The sequence below is a fragment of the Pyxicephalus adspersus genome, chromosome 2 (assembly GCF_032062135.1).
Source record: "Pyxicephalus adspersus chromosome 2, UCB_Pads_2.0, whole genome shotgun sequence".
Taxonomy (NCBI): Eukaryota; Metazoa; Chordata; class Amphibia; order Anura; family Pyxicephalidae; genus Pyxicephalus; species Pyxicephalus adspersus.
The window spans coordinates 110,638,222-110,657,580 of NC_092859.1; the positions used below are offsets into that span (position 1 = coordinate 110,638,222).

General features: G+C 36.0%; 1 protein-coding gene across 1 annotated transcript in view; it reads right to left on the minus strand.

Annotated features, from left to right (window-relative positions):
• LOC140324183 (uncharacterized) overlaps positions 1 to 19,158 on the minus strand; it is a 28,916-nt gene extending 9,758 nt beyond the window's left edge. Inside the window, exons 1-5 of the mRNA XM_072401844.1 lie at positions 18,980 to 19,158; positions 11,706 to 11,906; positions 10,688 to 10,962; positions 9,195 to 9,260; positions 7,976 to 8,138 (exon numbers count right to left, since the gene is read on the minus strand). Coding sequence (XP_072257945.1) covers positions 7,976 to 8,138; positions 9,195 to 9,260; positions 10,688 to 10,962; positions 11,706 to 11,906; positions 18,980 to 19,027 — 753 coding nt within the window. The 5' untranslated portion in view covers positions 19,028 to 19,158. The remainder of the gene's footprint in view (positions 1 to 7,975; positions 8,139 to 9,194; positions 9,261 to 10,687; positions 10,963 to 11,705; positions 11,907 to 18,979) is intronic.
• Between the last annotated feature and the right edge of the window lie 201 nt (positions 19,159 to 19,359).

Below are 19,359 nucleotides of genomic sequence, written 5' to 3' on the forward strand. Positions count from 1 at the left end.
AGTTTTCAATCTCTGCACTAAACTAAACAATTATGTGTTGACCAATCTTAGAATTCAGCTCATTCTACTACACTATCTCCCATCTTCCAACCCTATGCTTTTCCAGTTAGATGTTCAGTAACATTTCTTATAATGGATAATAGCTCAGGCACCAAAATGCTGGAGTGTGGGGCAGAAATTAGTAATCTTCATCTGGGTTTGGTAAAATGAACTTCTAATATATCAATAATGTTTCCTGGGTAGCAAGTAACAAAGATTTTACTTTCATATGTCACATGTTGTTTCAATGATGTAGTATGCTGCTGTATTTTTGCTGTTAACTAGGTTCAACTCTGTGAAATTATTGCGCACCCTTGCAGAGTTCCCTTGTGAAGTTTGCCACTTAGTTTCATGTAAGAATAGCATTTTAGCATTACAGCATTTGGATAATCCTTAAAGAGGTTCTTCAGGAAACAGATATCTTTATAGTCAGTCATAGAAAAAAAGCCAAACAGTGATTTATAGCGCACAGCTCATTAACTTTCTCAAAGTGCAAAAGGTTGTTTAAATTCTCAAATATCATCCATTTTGGGACAGACATATATAAATGCTGGCCATGGTTACCCACACATCACAACAGAAATCACCTTCAGTAACAGCCAATCCATCTCAATACAAACTGTCCTAAAAAAATCATCCTGCAGATTTCCTGCGAAATTAAATTAGTTAAAAAACTCTGACATGAGTTATTATTAAACAATTAATTTTTCAACACGTTACATAAACATACTTTAAACAATAATATAAATACAATAAATACTTCAGCTAACGAAGATAATTCATTCCAGAATCACACTCATTAGCTGAAATCTTCATTAGCCGAAACAAAACTAAAATACAGCTCAATACAGCTCACTACGGCTGCAGTTTGTTATTGTACATCCACATATGCATATGTTAGCCGTGGCCAAAACTCCGGAAGCGGAAAAAATCTTTGTTAGCCGCAAAATTAATTAACAGGGCCACTCGTTAGCTGAGGTATCATTTTATTTTAGTACAAGCAGTTACTATATAAGTAGTAGATTCTGTAGGCATTGTTGGTAGGTATATTGGTTGTTATAGATATATGCTGCATATTTTATGCATATTTACCTATACCACACTTATTTAACTGTGAACAATATTACTTTGTCTTGACGTAACATTTTAAAGGAAGTTTGTTCTCAGAGATTCTATATTTTGCCTTCTGACTTTATTTACCATGTAATTTCTTTATGCACAACATATGAATTCATTCTATTACCATTGCAGGTGTGTGTGCTATGTGCATTTTATTATTTTCCTAAAAAGAGTTTTCCTACTAAGCATGATAAAGAAGATAGTTGCCCTTAATGAAAACCAAAAAAGGTGACTCATTGACACGTACATATGTGACCCTAGCAATAAATTTTCCTATCCTGTAATATTAAGTGTAAGGGTCAGCAGATGTCTAACTCTAATTACAGGCCTGGCAAAGAATGAAGTAAAAATGAATAGGCTTTGGTACAGTAAATAAACAGGTAGAGAACTTTTATCTGGGCACTTTACTTAGAGAGTTCCCTGATCTAAAACATAAGCAAATAATTGCTGCTGTTTAAAAATTAGCACAGGAGTTCTTTGAGGTTGGGAACCTAAAAGCACTGCATTATAATACCTAATATTAATATAAGGCTACATGCCTATATGCAAGTCAAAGCAATTGCAACTTAGGTGTCTATTTTAGAGGTGGTCAGTGTTACCGTTGGCGTTTAATCTTAACATTTTTTTAGATGCTGTGGTGTCATCACTGGGTCTTTCAGCTTCCTTGTGCAATTTAGGGAGATAATGCCTAGAGAGAGGTGCCAGCAGGGTGTTTTACATTAAAATAAAATTAACAGCACCCTACCTCTTTACCTCACTGAAGAGCCCTTAAGCATACAAATTATGGAAATAAAAAAAAAATGCCTTTGTGGTGGATGTCAATTTAGAGGTCTGGGGGTTTCTATGCTGGCTGCATTTTCATGCGAAATGCCCTAGGTGAAACACATGTGATGCTGAGTGTATCTTACAGAAGACATAAAGACAGTGAATTAGACATTTTCCAGCCAGGAAATATGCAGGCATTTGGCTTGCTGCAACATCTAATACACACTTAAAGGGTATATGTAGTCAAAATGTTGTTTTCACGTTTTGACTATTTACACACATTAGGTGTTAATTTAAAGGTTGCATCCACCTTTGGAACTCTACAGAAAAGTACTAAAACACAGACCTCAGCTCATGGTATCATTGTAATCTAGGTACTCTGCTTATATTTTAATTATGCAGGGATTGTTTATTTTTTTGTGTGATAGTTTTTCTTGTATCTATACATTTAAATAGTAAAGCTTTAGAAACAGGAAATCACTACTTATTGTTCCATAATACTATTCTGTGGGTCCCTCACAGCAGAATAATCATAAAAGTATTTTCCGATGGGCTAAAATGATAAAAGAGGGATCAAAACTTGTAGTGAAAGATGTATTTATAAATTACTGCATGTCTTCAGAAAACATTTCTTGTGAAATAGTTTCATGTCTGAAGACATGCGGTAATTTATAAATACATTTAGGAGATTCTTTAGGTAGACATGTAGAAACTTCAAAAGGAAAAAAATGTAATTTTATAGTTATATGATCATTGAGAATAGTACAGCAGAAACAAAAATGAAGTATAGATGTATCCTAAGAGGTTTTTAAGTTACTGACTGTGCTAAAAAAACATTTTTTTGTAAAATAAAATAAGAACATACATTTGTTTCCATACACTTTTGGTGGAACATTCACTTAGACCCTTCTATTAAAAGGATATTGAGCCAGAAGTATTTTCCTTCTTTTGATGAAGATTATTTGTAGCAAGTAGAACTTTGTTAATCGTTTTTTTTTTTTACCAAAGTCCCATCAACGAGAGTAGAACAACCAGGCTTGCGCTCTGGACACTTAGTGGACCAAGGCAGTTCAATACTATGTTCTGGTTCAGAAAAGGTCATGTGATACTTCACAACCCTTTAGGTCGGGCATTATTTAAATTCTGCCATGCACAAATGGCATTTGTACTGAACTCATTTCTTCTTGCACAAAGAACAGTCATTTTAATTGACCAATTGACTATTAATTGAAACGGCCTTCATTGGTGTGACAAATCTAAACAAAACAATTTTAAAGTTTTTGGTGGATTTTTACCAAGCTATGACACTCTGTAATGATTTTGATATGGTATACTGTACACACTTTTAAACAAGATATACTGGGTAATATTATTGACAGTTTACCCTCTGATAGGCAACTGTCTGAAAGCCATTGTGGAACAACTATTCATGATACTCACTTCTATATTGCAATGTTTATGTATATATATCCACATGTTAATTTTAGACACACATAAGTATCACTTTGTCTGGGTGCAGCATTTGGCATGCCTTTGGTAGTTTAACCTGTTTGTCAGTTGGAAAAGGTAGCATCTCTTTATTGGTTAGAGGCAAACACAACAACAAATAGGTTTTGGCCAACAGATTGAACAATGACCTTTGGACATGACTGACCAATAGCCATTAAAGTTCAAGACTGCCATCTAGAGAATGCACACAGGACTGCTTCCCTGATAGTCTGTAATGTTAAGTTTGAGTGGAGAGTTTGTGAACAAACTGGGAGAGGCTACAAACTTGTATGATAACAGGTGAGATGGAAAGGGGGAATCAAGAGGGACACAGCCAGGAAAAGCTGTTAAGGATTCTGCCTGGCTGATATGGGGCCACTGTGAAGCTTCAACAGACAGTTCATAGTTTTGAACTCTATATGTTTTGTTGTGTCTTCCTGTAACTCTGAAAACTTTCTGCACCATTATTGTTGCGTAAAAGCTTAAAAACTAAAAAACAAATCTGTATTCTTTGGACTTTACTGGGAGAACTAGACTAACAGTTAGCCATATAAGTATATAGCAAAAGATTTTGCTACCAAACAAAACAACTTTCCATTGGCCTNTACATCATAAACTGTGTACACATCTCATATCACGGAGAGTGAACAGATAAGCATTTTTTTATTGAACAAAAAATGGTGTATGTTATTACCTTAACTTACATAGCACCAACATGCAGCGTTGTACATAGACACGTCACTAACTGTCCCTCAAAGGGGCTCACAATTATAGTCCCTATTATAGCCATATGTATTTAACACAGTCTAGAGCCAATTTTGAGGGAAATTAACCTAATTGCATGTTTTAGGGATGTGGGAGGAAACCTGAGTGCTTGGAGGAAACCCACACAAATATATGGAAAACATACAAACTGGCCCAGATTCGAATTTGGGACCTATTGCTTCAAAAACAAGAGTGCTAGCCACTGAATCAACCATGCTGGTCATACACATATATATTTCTTAGTATCTGTAAACCTCTGAGTTGCCATGCATGTTACTGGAAAGTACATTACCACACTAAGTTTGCTCTGCTTTGTTGCCGTGCTCAATTGCACATGTAAATGTGTTGTGTTGCAGTTCTTTAGAGAACATTTTTTGTTCATGTTAGAGTAAACTGACGACAATTTTTTTTTAAACAGGCTGCCTTGGTAAATGCACATTATTACATTACAAAATGTGTGTTAATGAACCTCATTATTCTAAATGTTTCCCTAATACAATGTATGTTAATGTGAGGCACATTGCGTATAAACAAACATGCAATAACATCACATATATCGAAAAGGACCTCGAATGCAAACATAACATCAACATTCTCAAATATTCTACAAATCTGATACAGTAATCCACATGAATTTTTAGATGGTTTTAAATATAATTACACCCATATTCTACTAACCTATTGAGAAACTTAGAAGCACTGTTACTGATTTTAGAATCTCTCAGGGAGGGTAAAATTAATATGGCCATATGGCAAACACATGCTACATACATATTGAAAATGTTTAAATAACATTATATATCATTAAAACAATTCTAGCTATGAGAGTGTGATTTTCCATAGAGACAGCAAAAGCTAACAGCAATAATTGTCATGGGGGGGCGCTTTCAGTAATGCCTTGCTTTATTTTTTCTCTTAAATAGTGACATAGTCTTAGTCTTATTAAGAGTGCACACAGCATCATCAGAAGGTTCCAGGTCCAAATCTCAGTTAGGTGCTATCTCTGTAAAGTTTTTTTGCTCTCCATTTTTTTACTGAGTTTCTTTAAGGCCTCAGACACCAGTCCCCCAATCTTCGCTGCAGTCATTCGCCTTTAGTAAGCCCCCGCTCATCCTCGGTCACTGGTTGCGTCTCCCAGCACTCGGTTGTCCCAGGACTTAGTGCGCAGAGGATGATGTCTGGAGGTGGACTGGCAGCAGACCAGGAGCCCACAGATAGAAGTACCAAGATTCTTATAGACAAGTTCAGAATTCAGAGCCAGAGATCATAACAGATAATCCATCCACTAGACGAAGTACACAGGGGCAAAACACAATCAGAGTTGTGGTCACCGGCAATAGGTCGGTCCAGGCAGGATAAACTTGCAGGGTCAGAAACAGGCAAGGTCAACAGTAAATCAACAGAGAAACTCTCCAACACAGATTATCCCAGCTAGCCCAATGCTACAACAGGCACTGGTGACTGGGAGCAGAGAGGTTTAAAGTCCCAGCAGCCAATAGCAGTGCAGAATTGAGTCAGGAGCCAATCTGCCGCCAAAATCCCCTTCATCTGTTGACAACCACACAAAATGGCGCTGGTGATGCCGATAAAATACATCAGGTTGCACGGCTAAAGGGAAGCAGGGGGTGCTGCTATATTAGTTCTGGCTGCTGCAAATGACATTGCAGGACAGAATAAACTGTGTTTTATACTGTGATGGCGCACAGAATCACTGGGCAGATAAACATCTCCTAACAGTTTCCTTTCATATCCCAAAAACATGCAGTTAGGTTATTTGGTTAGACTGTGATAATGACAAATGACTATAGTAGGGACATTGTACTGTGGGTTCCTTAAGAGTCGTTTAGTGATATGACTATACACTTTGTATAGCACTAATATGTAAATATTTGTAAACATTAATATGTAATATGTTGGTGTTTTATAAATACGAGTTATTAATAACAATCACTTAACCTAATATGTGGCGAGCAATGTTTACAGGTAATTGTTTAGAGGCATGCAGTGTAGATGCGGATGATACTCAGTGCAGTAAACTGCATAAATGTATTTTATGGTTCTAAATCTAAAGAGAATCTGAGAAATTCCTGACATTTTTCAGTAGGCTCCAGGCCAAAAATGCTGTGATTGGGCTGTGATTTGCCCTGATCTTTTGCCTCATATGACAGTTTTATGACATGCACACCTGCAGCACAATTGTTTTTATGTTTTCTGTCATGGATGAATACTGTAAACAGGAAAAAACGTGATGGCCAATTCCCACAGGAAGGCAGTGTAGGCTGCCCTGGGGTGTTTACTGGGGTGAAAAGGGCAATGGATTGGTTAGGGACATTAGAGCGCAATCTGCATGGCTCTATAGGAACAACTTACTTCAGCAGTTTAATAATTAGACAAATGTAATAATACAGTTCATTTTAATTTACATTGAGTGGATCATTTTATACTAGTTATATTGATTTGATAAAAACCATGAGGTTTTGGAGCCATTACACTAGTATTATCAAAGTAACATTATGAATATATGAATAATGAGGACCACATTTGTGTGAATGAGCCCTTAGATATTAAGTGTTTTTCCAAATTAAACTAGCATAAGAACCTATATTAACTTCATGTCTATCCCTTGTAATTCCCTACAGATCAGCACTTAGACTGGGAGAAAGCAGTATTGTGAATGGCTATCAATAAAGCAGATCAGATCAGAAATTATACATAATGTTTTGTGTTCTTATTTATGTTCTCATTTTCCCTAATGTTACGCTTTAGGATAAACCTCCCTCCAACCCTCTTTTAACTGATAACTGGATTAAAATAACTTCATCAATATCCAGATTATTCACTTAAAGCCATGGTCTTCCGACACTCTTTTTACAAACCAGGGGCCCTTCTTTTGCATGACATGGATACTTTTTATTGGCTGTCCAGAGGTGGGGTCCATTCAACAAAAAAAGTGACATCACAGCAAGGGGCTGGGGACCAGCTAGCATAGAGACTCTGTGGAACTGGATAAGCAGTCTCCCACACTTAAAGGGACTGGCAACAGACTTGAAGCAAGATATACCCAAATAAATCTGCCATCTAATAGGTAAAAAGAAAAAAATCCTATAGGAAGAGTCAGAAGAGAAGATAGGGAAATTTAATTTTTTCCAGAGAGGAGCTTTAACTCAAGTCTTCACTATAATAACAAATAACTTCTTCCAAAAAAAAATGTTTCACTCTATAGTAAGGCATTGTGACAATAAGTACATCTGGCCAATGAACAAGAAAAACTCCCTGTTTAGTTGTATGTCATAATGTTACATCAACTGGTGAAAAGTTACTGTGTAAAATCTGTCTTAAATATAATATTCTCCCTTTGATATTTTACATGAATGCAGACATCCACTTTATGTTCTTAGGATTTAAAAGAACACATTGATTTGCAGAACTTCTTGCTGGAATGAAAATTTTTCATCTTTAGGCTATCTGCAGCTCTGTATTTGTTCAGCTGTCCTAGATATTAACTCTATCTGCATGGAAGAGCTTTGTCAACACTTCTAAGAGAGACAGAACATTTTGTCTAGCAATAAAACCACTTTTTGCACACAGCATTTGTATCATATATTTATAGTACTAGGTGCGCTAGATAGGAAACATTTTTCCAAATGACCAACCAGGACATTAAAGTATAGTAGTTACATACCAGTTCCATCACTTGTAGTTTATTTGTATCATTATTTACCTGTTCTAAGGACAACATGGGTTTACAGTAAACATAAAGTATAAAAAATAGTTAATGGTCTTTTGAACAAAACCTTACCTCTTTGGGATCTGTTAGGTCGGTGAAGTGCAGATTTCCAGGCCTTCTCTTCCCATGTTTCCACATTTCCCAAGACTTGGTGAATAAATACTGCTCTGTAGCTCTCTGAACCTTATGTGGGTCTATACTGTCTAAATCATCTTGAGGAATAGATTCGATGTATCTGTAAAAACACATAACACGTGATGAAACACAAGTAACAAATTACACAGGAATGAATATTACAAATTAATTTGAATACCAGAGGTTTTATTTACTATAGATAATCTTTAAAAGATCTATCAGCTTTGTATACACTTTGTGCAACTTCTAGACATCTTACTGGCTTTGAAAGGCAGGAGGAGCCATGATTTGTCCTTTTGGCAAGCACATGTGTTTGGTCTACCTGGATACTTAAGGCCATTGGAGACTTGCAGATGACCTCAGCATTCTACGGCAGACTCAGCCATGCCTACAATCAGTGGGAACCATTTTGTGCACATGATTGCACATAACAATGAATGTGGGGGTGTGCGCTCACTTCTGGACTTTTGGTTACTTTTCTACATCTGGAGAAAAAAAAACACACCACAACTACACTTAACTGCACAACAGAACATTAGTAGTTGAATGTGGTTTTTGAGTGCAAGTCTGAAAGGGGCTCAATATTCAGCTGTGGTAACCCCCCACCCTGGTATAGTATACTCCTCAATCACAATTGACCATGTTCTGATGTTTGGCTGTGTCTGGCTGCCCTAAATGTGGTCTGTTTATTTTTTTTATTATTTGTATATTATGCTGTAACAGTTTAGGTTGACTTTTTGAACTATCTGTATGGACTAGAGCAATCTCTATCCTTGCTATATTACGCTGTACACATACTTCCTAAATGTGCTTTCTCCTGCAGGACAGTCCTGATTTTTGGGTCTGTGAGCGGACAGAGCTAAGCTCATAAATATATGCATTAGTGGCTTTTCTTGCCTGCCTCCATGGTATGTGTCACAAAGACCTACGATACACATGAAACAAATTTGTCCATATGTTTCATAGTAAGTTAAAAGGGAAACAAAAGTGAGAGGCCATGCCTGTTTGATGCTTACAAACCAGATGGCCTGTTTGTAACTGCAATTTATAACTGTATGTTCAACATATGTGTAACACCTAATTAATGTGTGTATAAAAGCTTTGTCATTGTGTATGATGAATAAACCGAAATTGCAGAGTAGTATAAGAACATTACCTGCTACAGTTTTCCATCTCACCCTTGAGATTATCTTTAAAGTCTTTAAGCTCTTCCTGTAGATCCCTGCATAATTTAAACATAACATACACAAAGTAACTGCTCCTTCTTAATAAATAATATCTAGAAGCAATAAACTAGAAAGATATTTATCTCAGAGTACAATGCAAAGTAATCACTTGCTGGCAGTCACTTACAGCAGTGGTCGCCAACCTTTTGGACCTCACAAACCACTAACATCATAATTTAAAATCCTGCAGACCATTAATCTGAATTTTTTTAAAAAGATAAATACATTTGTAAACTAATGATCTTCCTAATGTTGCCTGACAAGGACGGTGGAGGTTCTGATTCATTGATCAGCTCATGGTTAAGTAAAGTATTACTATTGTTACTATTATGATAAGTTGCATTATCTTTGGTATTACTAAAGAAATGCAAACTATTAGTTTGCTTTTTCTCAGTCATTATGGGTTTATTTCATTTGAATCTAAGACTAAACAAGAAATGATAGTTATCAAACGATTTGGTGCCATTAACTATGTTATTTGATGCAATTAAAACAGGTAAAGAAAATACACAGGTAAGGTCATACTTACCTAAAAGATCATCTGAGAAATAAACAAATAAAATAAAACAATCAGATGAGAATCAGTATTCACGGAGCGGGGTGACTGTTGTAATGGTAAAAACAATACTGAAGCATACAGCTCGGCAACAGTTGCCTTATATAACTTAATACTACACTGACGTCCTGCTGCGCCTCCCTTATTTTTCCATCTCTAGTACAGTTTGTGAATTTAATGCAATATAAAGGCAAAAACTTTAATTCAGGATTTAAAAATTTATTTGAATATTATTTTTGTTTTATTAATAATAAAACATAAAAGTTGCAAATAATGTCCACATTTTTCTGCGGACCACCAAAATTTTCTCATGGACCACTGGTTGGCAACTGCTGACTTACAGCATGATTTATGTCACTGGCAACAAGAAGAGTCTTCCTGCAAGCCCCCCACCCCCTACTGGTTGTTAGATTAAGCACATTTAAGGTGTGATAAACTATAGTGCCACCAGCAGACAACATAGGTAACTGCAGGTTTCTTGCCACCAAGCATCCACTTTAGTTTTAAGTAATACTTTCTAAGTGTCTTGATGTAAATGTTTGTTTAGTGAGGAGGAGATAATTTATGTTTTTGAAATTTTCAAAACTATGTAGTTTAAAAAATCCAAAAAAAAACTATGGGCTGAATTGGAAATATTTAAAAACGTTGTGACATAACACTTAACAATAATATTCATAATTATGTGCTGCAGATTACAATATATTTGTACTAAAATAGCTTAAACAGGCTCGTGTATGTGAGTTTATGGAAAAAATAGACTCATTAGCAACCCAATTGATTTCTAAAGTCCACCATCGTCTTACCCACTGGTCAGTTTTAGAACAATGTCTATAGAGTTATATGACTTGTAAAAGCTAAGCTACTTACAGTATTCTGTTATGAAGAAGATGAATACTACTTTCTACCATATCTTGTTTTTTCTTTAGATTAGAAATACATTTTTTTCTGATAACATCCCACAGCTTTTCCTTTTTGTAGTCTTTTCCTTGTAGAGCGTCCATTGATTGTCTGAGTAATGAACGATAAACTGGAGAGAACTCAATATCCATAGAATCTTTAATTATGCTATTATCCAGTATACATATAGATGTATGTTGTCTTACTGATGATGTGTATCTGCTATCAAGGGCAATCGGGTTTCCCTGCCAAATAAAATATAAAGCACATATTTGAACTGCTTAAATAAATATCTCCAGACTGGAGAGTTACTCCAGTATATTTAGTAATGAAGTTTAAGCCAGGTCAATTTTGAAATATTTAAAGTGTATGCATAGCAAAACTTTTTTTTATTTTTGCAAGTGAAGGGTTAAAATAAGAAATTGCTTGTCAATTTCTGTACTGGAGATGCCAGAATGAAAAGTAAAAGAAAGTTTCTATGAAGTGAGGGAAATTATTCTTGTATATGGCTTTCTGGCTTTCACCAGAACAGATTTTATTATTTCCCATTACTTTCTGACACTTTTCTTCCATGCTTTATCCCAAATTAAGAAAAAAAGTTATGGCAATACATACAGTTTACCAAATTGTTCAAAACAGAAAAGTAAATCAATTTACGAATTTTACATTAGGTAAATTCAAGTGCAAAATAACAGTGTGTGATTATATATATATATATATATATATATATATATATTTATTATTAATGTATAAATCAATGTTCCAAACTGGTGTAACTAGTGCCCATAGTCAACACATTTTCTTTAAAAAACTTAATCAGGGTTTTTGGGGCCAGTCATGAATTACAGATATTTTTGCATTTATACAGTAAACTTAAGTTATCCTTTGCCACACTGTGTCCCTTGCCTCAATCTTTATATGTAAAAATTGTTGAGTTCTAGTTACATGATAGTTTAATGAGCACATTTTTATGAACACAAACACTTACATTTAAACTAAGTTGGGTAAGTCGTTGAAGTCCGTGCACAACTTGAAGCATCTCTAGGAAGGAGCTAATGCGGTTATTTGATGCATCAAGGACATTAAGTACAAGTGAGGTGGAGATGGGAAGAAGGCTTGTAATCTTATTGTTGTGAACATAAAGTTCATGGAGTTTGGGAAGATTCTGAATACCATCCAGAGAGCGCAACTGCAAGAAGGAAGACATGTCAAGATTTTAGAATCAGCATTTTTCATAGTTATGTCTTATGAATTCCGGAGAGGTTTATATCCTAATATATGCTGGGATGTCAAACACATTTTGGTGAAATCTTGCACAAAGATATCCAAGCAAATTTGCCTTGTTCTAATTGGTACAAATTGGCAAAAAAATGAGACGAGGGAAAACTGGCTTTACTTCATCTGATTTACCTGTCACATGCAAAGCTACTACTGAGTCAGATTGTTTTCTCTAAATAATGTGAAAGCAGCCTGTTCACTGTTTTAGTTACTAAGAAATACCTCACACAACCTGCTAATCTCATTTTTAGTATTTAGTTTTTGGAATTGACCCTGACCAGGGCTACGTTTTTGTAACACTTTCTTTTAAAAACAACAAATGTTCATTACAGCCTGTTCACCTGATCATTATGAAGTATCAGTCAGCCTGAACCCGGATCCTTTACTGCACAATTCACGGGATCAAGCACTGGAGTAGTAGGACAGGAAGGTATTTCAGTCTTTATTTTATCTTTTTGATAAATACTGTTTTATCTAAACATCCAAAAATTGTTGTACCCCTGACCCTACAAAGTGTCACATTTTAAGCCTTATTGTCTATTGTATAAAATGAAAAACTACCAGCAGGCAAAATATGACTTAATGGTAACAGGTAAAGAGTTACAGGTACCTGTCAGAACTCCATGATGATGGAAACAAACCAAATAGGGTGGGGGTGAAAGTAAATGTATATAATCCACATACAGTCAAGTTTGGAAGTATAAAGAGGAGAGATTGGCAGGTAGCTAGACAGTACACAGAGTTCAAGGGGGGTTTATACCATATCGAAGGTACAATTGCATGTTTGATATTTCCTGCAGCTTGGGTTGGACATTTGTTTTTTTTAGATAGTTGGAGTTGATGAAGTAGGGGAGTCTAAGAATAGGGCATGGTTTAGGTTACATTGATCTCTTTGGCATTAAATTAGTCAGGAAGGGGGTGAGGAAGGGCAAAATGTAACACTTGCTTGTTGAGGAGAGTGCAGTGCCAAAAGTGAAAAGAAAAGGTTAGCTTGATGAAAACATGCCAAGCTATTTTCAATTTAAAAAGGAAATATTCTTAGAGACAAATATTGTAATATATGCATATGCCTTGTCCTGTCACGTATAGAAAATATGAGAAAAAGTTAAATGATTTGCTGACCGTTTTTAATTTACAGTTTTGGGAAATAGAATATGTATAAACAAATTCCATATGAAATTCACCAAATATTTTCAAGTGAATCTTTAGGGGCAGGTGTTTTAAATGACCGTGAATAAATTGTCAAAACTGTACAAGTTTTAAAATAATGCTTACTAAGTTTTCACTGACAATCATTAGAACAATCATCATCAGAAGAAAAATAAAAGTAATTTTGTTGTGACATTTTCTTTAAATCTTTACTTCTTTTACCAATAGTGTTATCACCATCCCTATATATGCCACTTGAATGTAAGTAACCCTCTTTAATTCACATTCCAGAAGTTTTGAAATTTTAAGGAAAGATCACATGAGCTCAGATTTGCTGATAAATGCTGTATAACGTAACTTCAAGGCTTCAATGTACTTAACATAAACCAGGATATAACCCTAATTTGGAAGGGCATTTTAAATTATTTTGATTATAAAATGTTACAGCATTCATGCATAATGCAATATCATAGTGTAATGCAAGACAACAACTTGTATCTGGAGCTGTACCTCATTGTGGCAAACCTGTATCATTTATAATGTCAAATTGTCTTCTTTTCAAGAACACTGTTTCACTATTTGGGAGTTTAAAGTGGTTTTGTAAAAATATCCCTAATCTAGTATCTGTCCTGACTTGCAGACTCTATAAATGAGCTTTCAAAATATTTGTCATACTTCAGGAGTGGATGGCTGAAGTGTCTTTTACTGTGGAAAAATGTTATAGTTTATAAATGTTGCAAATACACAATTTACAAGCCTAATTTAATTAACATCTGCTCTGCCAGCAATTTTATTCCAATGATTAAAAAGTGGAATAAGGTCAAATATGTCTATAAAAGGCTGAAACTGGCGTGTTAATGGCTGCATACACCTCATTAAAGACATTACATTTATCATAAAAGCTGTACCAAACGTTAAACTATCAGGATCTTTGCTCTCTTGGCATTAAATTATGTGTTCACGCTCTTCATGGACATATTTATCCAATGTATAATGAATACATTGGGCCTGATTTAATAATGTTCTCCATTGGTGAACCTGGGTGATCAAGGACTGAAAACATTTGCCAAAATAATAACTATTTTTAGTTGTTCACTTTGAAATTCTGATTGCCTGCGGCAGCACTACGTAGTATCAAGTATGCCAGGCACGAACACTAAGAGCCTGATTTATTAAAGCCAGGATTGAAAACATTTAATAGCAAATAGCAAAGGACTTTGAAGAAATCCATTACAGGTTTGCTGGATCACCCAGCTTCACTGAATAAAGTATATACTCTTCTGTATGTCTGTTTCCATTGAACCCTTCCTATTTAGTGGGACCTAGGTTTAGGTAGGTTTAGGGACCATACCACAGTTTGACAGTAGCACAAAAAGGCCTAAACGTGGACACAGACTTAATGCCTAAAAAATTAAAAAATAAAAATGACAGAAAAGTACACCAAAGTTCAAGCATCAGCTCTAATCTAAGAATTGGATACCTCCACATTCAGCACTACCTTCAGATAATACTTGCACTGCAGAGTACTGTGATCATTATTTATTGTAGTGTGCTGCAGTGGAAAAAAAATTCTTTAATTTCTCCTTATACAATAAGCAACAGAGACTGAAACTGCAGCCCTGGCATAGACGCACACATGGTTCTGTTTCAATTGCTGTACAAGTAACTCTGGTTTCTGACAAAAGCCCTGGCAGACTGATTTCTCTTTTTTCTGAGTAACAAACCTGTCCTTAACTAGAATCTTCTCCTGAGCAACTTGTTCTAGATACTCAAAGAGTCTTTTAGGGCTCAATTTATAAATTATTCCAATTTATTTCCTTCTGTGATAGCTGTGCACTTTTGAAGATTGGCCACTAGGTGGCAGAACAAGTCATTGTTTTAATAGAAACTGAAAAGAGAACTGTAGAGAGATCTGACCACCTGTCAGAGAATTTATGACAAATTATTGGGGGATAAATTTATAAAGAGAGCCCTTAGTGCTAAAACCACCACTTAGCCTGGTATTACATTTTTAAAGTTAGAGAGAATGTGCCTGATTTATCAAAGCACTCCAAGGCAGGAAAAGATACACTTTCATCAGTTAACCTGGGTGATTTAGCAAACCTGGAATGTATTTATTAAAAACAATTTGCTAAAAAATGAGAAAGGATTGGATCCTTACCCACTTTAACTAAACTAGAAAAAAGTTTTTGGCTTTACATACTTTTTATGAATTACAAGTCTGAACAAATTTAAAGCCTAAGGGGAAACAAATGAGCAGAAAATATCTATGACATTATTTCGTCTGACAGCTTCTTCTGTCACATAAGGTTTCTATAATTTTGTTTGTAGATTTTATCCCCAAAGAAAAAATCAATTGTTGAACAGAAATAAATCCATATGAAATGCTAATTCTGTTAATTTTATTAAAAATGTAGTGTGCTGAACACCCTTTAACATTGTTGTAGTTAACTTGTCAACTGTTTAGCTCTTATGTGTATTCACTGATCTTCTGCTAAGTTTCTTATTAAACTATACTATGTGTAATTCATCAGTTCTTATCATTCACTGTACCCCAACTGAAATGTACAATCAGTATAAGCCTGAATTCAAACAGAGCAACTAGCAGGTGGCTTCCATGTCCTTTTCACTCAGCTATTTAGGGCAGTGGTTGCCAACCGGTGGTTTGCAGGAAGTTTTGGTGGTCTGCGGCTCTGGCCAGTGCGCCCTAGAGTGGGGACAGAAGGACCCCACTGGGGGGTGCATCGGCCAGAGCCATGGACCATGTCCCCTGTACGGATAGCAGGCTTAGCAAAATGGGTGGGTTTTGTGTCTCTTGAGATTGGGCAGGTTCTGGCATCATGAGGTCACTAAAGGGGAAGTTTCTTCCCCTTTGAGTGACACCCAGCTCCCCATGCATGCATGGTCCGGAGCCAGAAATTTCAGTGGTCTGCGGGTCCGAAAAGGTTAGTAACCACTGAATTAGAGCATCATGCATTTACCTTCCTCTAGTTGGGTAAGTAGGAGCTAGCACTTATGCTTGAATGAATGACAACATGCACCATGGGGTCCCAAAAGCATTTTAATAAGTAGTTTGATTATGTGTTATTTTTTAGGACTATAAAAAATAAATTTTAATCTTATTGTCTTTCATATAAAGTTCATATTTCACAAAACTCAAGTGCTCTTAATTTGTGGACTGCCATACTGTACTTTTCAAAACATTGATTTCAGCCAAAAAAAAAGAAAAAAAAAGTAATTTCTGCCACATGGATGAAGAAGGAGATGGAAGGAGAAATGATATCTTTGTATCTGAGCACACCTACTGAACAGGCACACATTTAAAGAAAAATCAGTTTTTACAGAGCCTTACAGATATTTTCTAGAAATGGAGTATAGTATAAATCAAGACACAAAATGTGGCCATCACATTCAACAACATTTAAAACAGTAATTTATAGAGATGCCAATAAAATGAATGTGAACAAATGCATTGGTGGTGTGTTATTTTTTACAAAAGTAAAGAAATCAAGTCACATAGGCTTAGCATGTATATATTGTATTAGTGTTAGTACTTTTGAGCTGGTTATAATTGGCTATTTGCTTGCATTCTGTACCCACACTTTTTTGGCTCACAAGCTACTTTTTAAACGACCGGGTTAAAATGATCTACCAACAATAAAAATGCTAAACATATATTTATATATATACCAAGAATGACACAGAAGTGACTGAAGCTAAATAAGACATTGAATGGCAGAACAATGCACAGACATTGCTATACAACACTATAGTGACAGGAAAGCTACAATTCACCTGTCATAGGAGAATGAAGTGCTGCCCAAGAAAAAGAACTGCTAATCTGTACAAAGGTATCTTGGCCACCCAGCACTGCTCACCTCAGACTGCCCATCCACCCTCTCTGCATCCCTCCCCACTGTTGAGATTTTCACACAGAAGACATCCCCAAAACCCCTATAGACGTAGCAGGCAGCTGCTTGGAAACAGCAGGGAGGGGTAAGGCAGGGCTCTGCCATCGACTCAGGTTGCCTTTGCGATCGACGTTTTGGGCACCCCTGCTCTACAACATAAAAAAAAGATGCTGCATACTCATTCCCATACCCTCTTTGAATTTTTTATTATTTAAGGACATGTCATGGATATGTTTATTTCCTTTCCTGCCATAATTACTATTTAATAACAATGTGGCCCAGTATTCTGGATTCTAGACAACTGTGTTTCTACATATTCTCCCCTCTGTTTTGCCCACAATGGGAGGTGTACACAGCCTCACCCCCACCTCTAGACACATGCTTGTTCTGGTCTTCTATAAGCACTGCACCCTTATCTACCGTCTTCCTAAGCACAGCCTCCTATACTTTAACATATCTACTTATTGCCCTTTTTTACTCCCCAAGTCCTTCAAAAATGTCTGACATGTACCTAAGACTTAACCTTGAATAGATTGAAGTACTGCTCTTCTCTCCCTCACCAACAAAACCACTTGCCAACATCACATCACATTGCCCTTTTCCTCACTGGTCTGCTGCCTTGGTAGCACTGCAACTCGGCAATCTCTTTCACTCCACACATTCAAAAAATATAAAAGACATGTAATTTTCCATCCTCAGAAACCAACAGTCTTCTAGTACATGCGGTCATAATCTTGAGATATGACTATAGCAACATACTGGTATCTGCCATCTGGCACTAAAAAAACAAGACTTTTTACTCTTTCCACCACTCCTCTTCTAAAGCTCATGTTTGCAAATCTCTCTAATAACCTATTGATACCCTTGTAGCAGGAATGGTGAGGCTTTCTGATAATTCCTCTGGAGAACCACCTAAGAGTTAGTTTTTAGCAAGTCAAATACAAAAACATGGAATACTAAATACATGTGTTGTGGATGTACAGGTGGATTTGTGTAAACTGTCTGGTCTGTGCCCTTGTGAACATCTTGTGTTCTCCTTCCCACACTTGTTGGGGTGGAAGTGACCTGATAAGAAGAAAGTTATGGCTGTTATGCCCTCCTGATGGCTCATGAGAAAGAAAGCAACTGGTAATATACAAAATATATTCTCATACTAACAATTGCAAGTGTTTTCATATTATAATGTAACAAGGAGGTTTGGTCAAGCTGAGCTAGCTATGGTCATATTAGGAGTTGATTGGTTGAGTTCAGTGTATAATTGTTAACTCGTACGTGTACCTTTACATGTAAAGAAATGCCAGCGTCCCAGTTTGACTCTTCCCAGTTAGATGATATGGAAATGGGCACTCCCTAGGGTCAACTGAGTAGTGTGATCATGCTGATGGAACTGTTGCGGTTTGGACCATTGTACGCATCCAATATAAAGATAAGTACTAACTTTTAATTAAGCAGTGCCTGATTGTTTTGTGTCATTCTTTAATCCTTCCTGACACTTGTAGTCCCACAAATACTTCCATCTTGGTACAATCCTACCCACTCATAAACCTGTGTCCATGCAAAGCACCTAGACTTTGCACTCTCTTGCACTTCATCTTATCAGGCTTATCCCTAGCTTTGAAAAATAAAAACCCACCTTTTCAAACTCATCCACAAATCCTTCTCTCTGTCCTAACCAATCATTGTTGAGCAACAACACTTCTATTATATTTACATTTCCTTGCTTCCTATATTGTAGAATCATTTAAACTGGTCCCTTTTCACCTCCTATATCATAGTTTTAGTGAATTTCTTGGATAATTAACCCCTTTTTTTATTGTAGAACATTATGTAATAAACAATTTATAAACAGAAGATAATATTTATTTTAGAAATTTCAATATAAAGCCCCCGATAGATTAGTTCTTGTATAAAGCCTGTTCCTTACCTTATTTGAGTTCAAATGCAACTTGGTAACATGAGCAAGAGTTGGCATGGTCTTAATGCTTCTAATTTTGTTATGGGATAAATTCAGGGTAGTCAGTTGGCTGCATGACTTAAATACCTCTAGATCCGTAATGGCATTGAAGCTGAGGTCTAATACTAGAAGATTAGGCAATGCTCTGAGGCCTCGAACACTAAATAAAAAAAATTTAAAAAAAAGTAAACAAATGTGTTAGGCTCATTCTCTTATAATGTATTTATACAATTATATGCATGTATGTAAGCTATGGGGATGGATTTTAATTTCCATAGACTTGATACTAGGTGCTTGTTCTGTAGCAATTCATACAAGTCAATATCTGAAACCTAAGTAAAAGAGTTGTC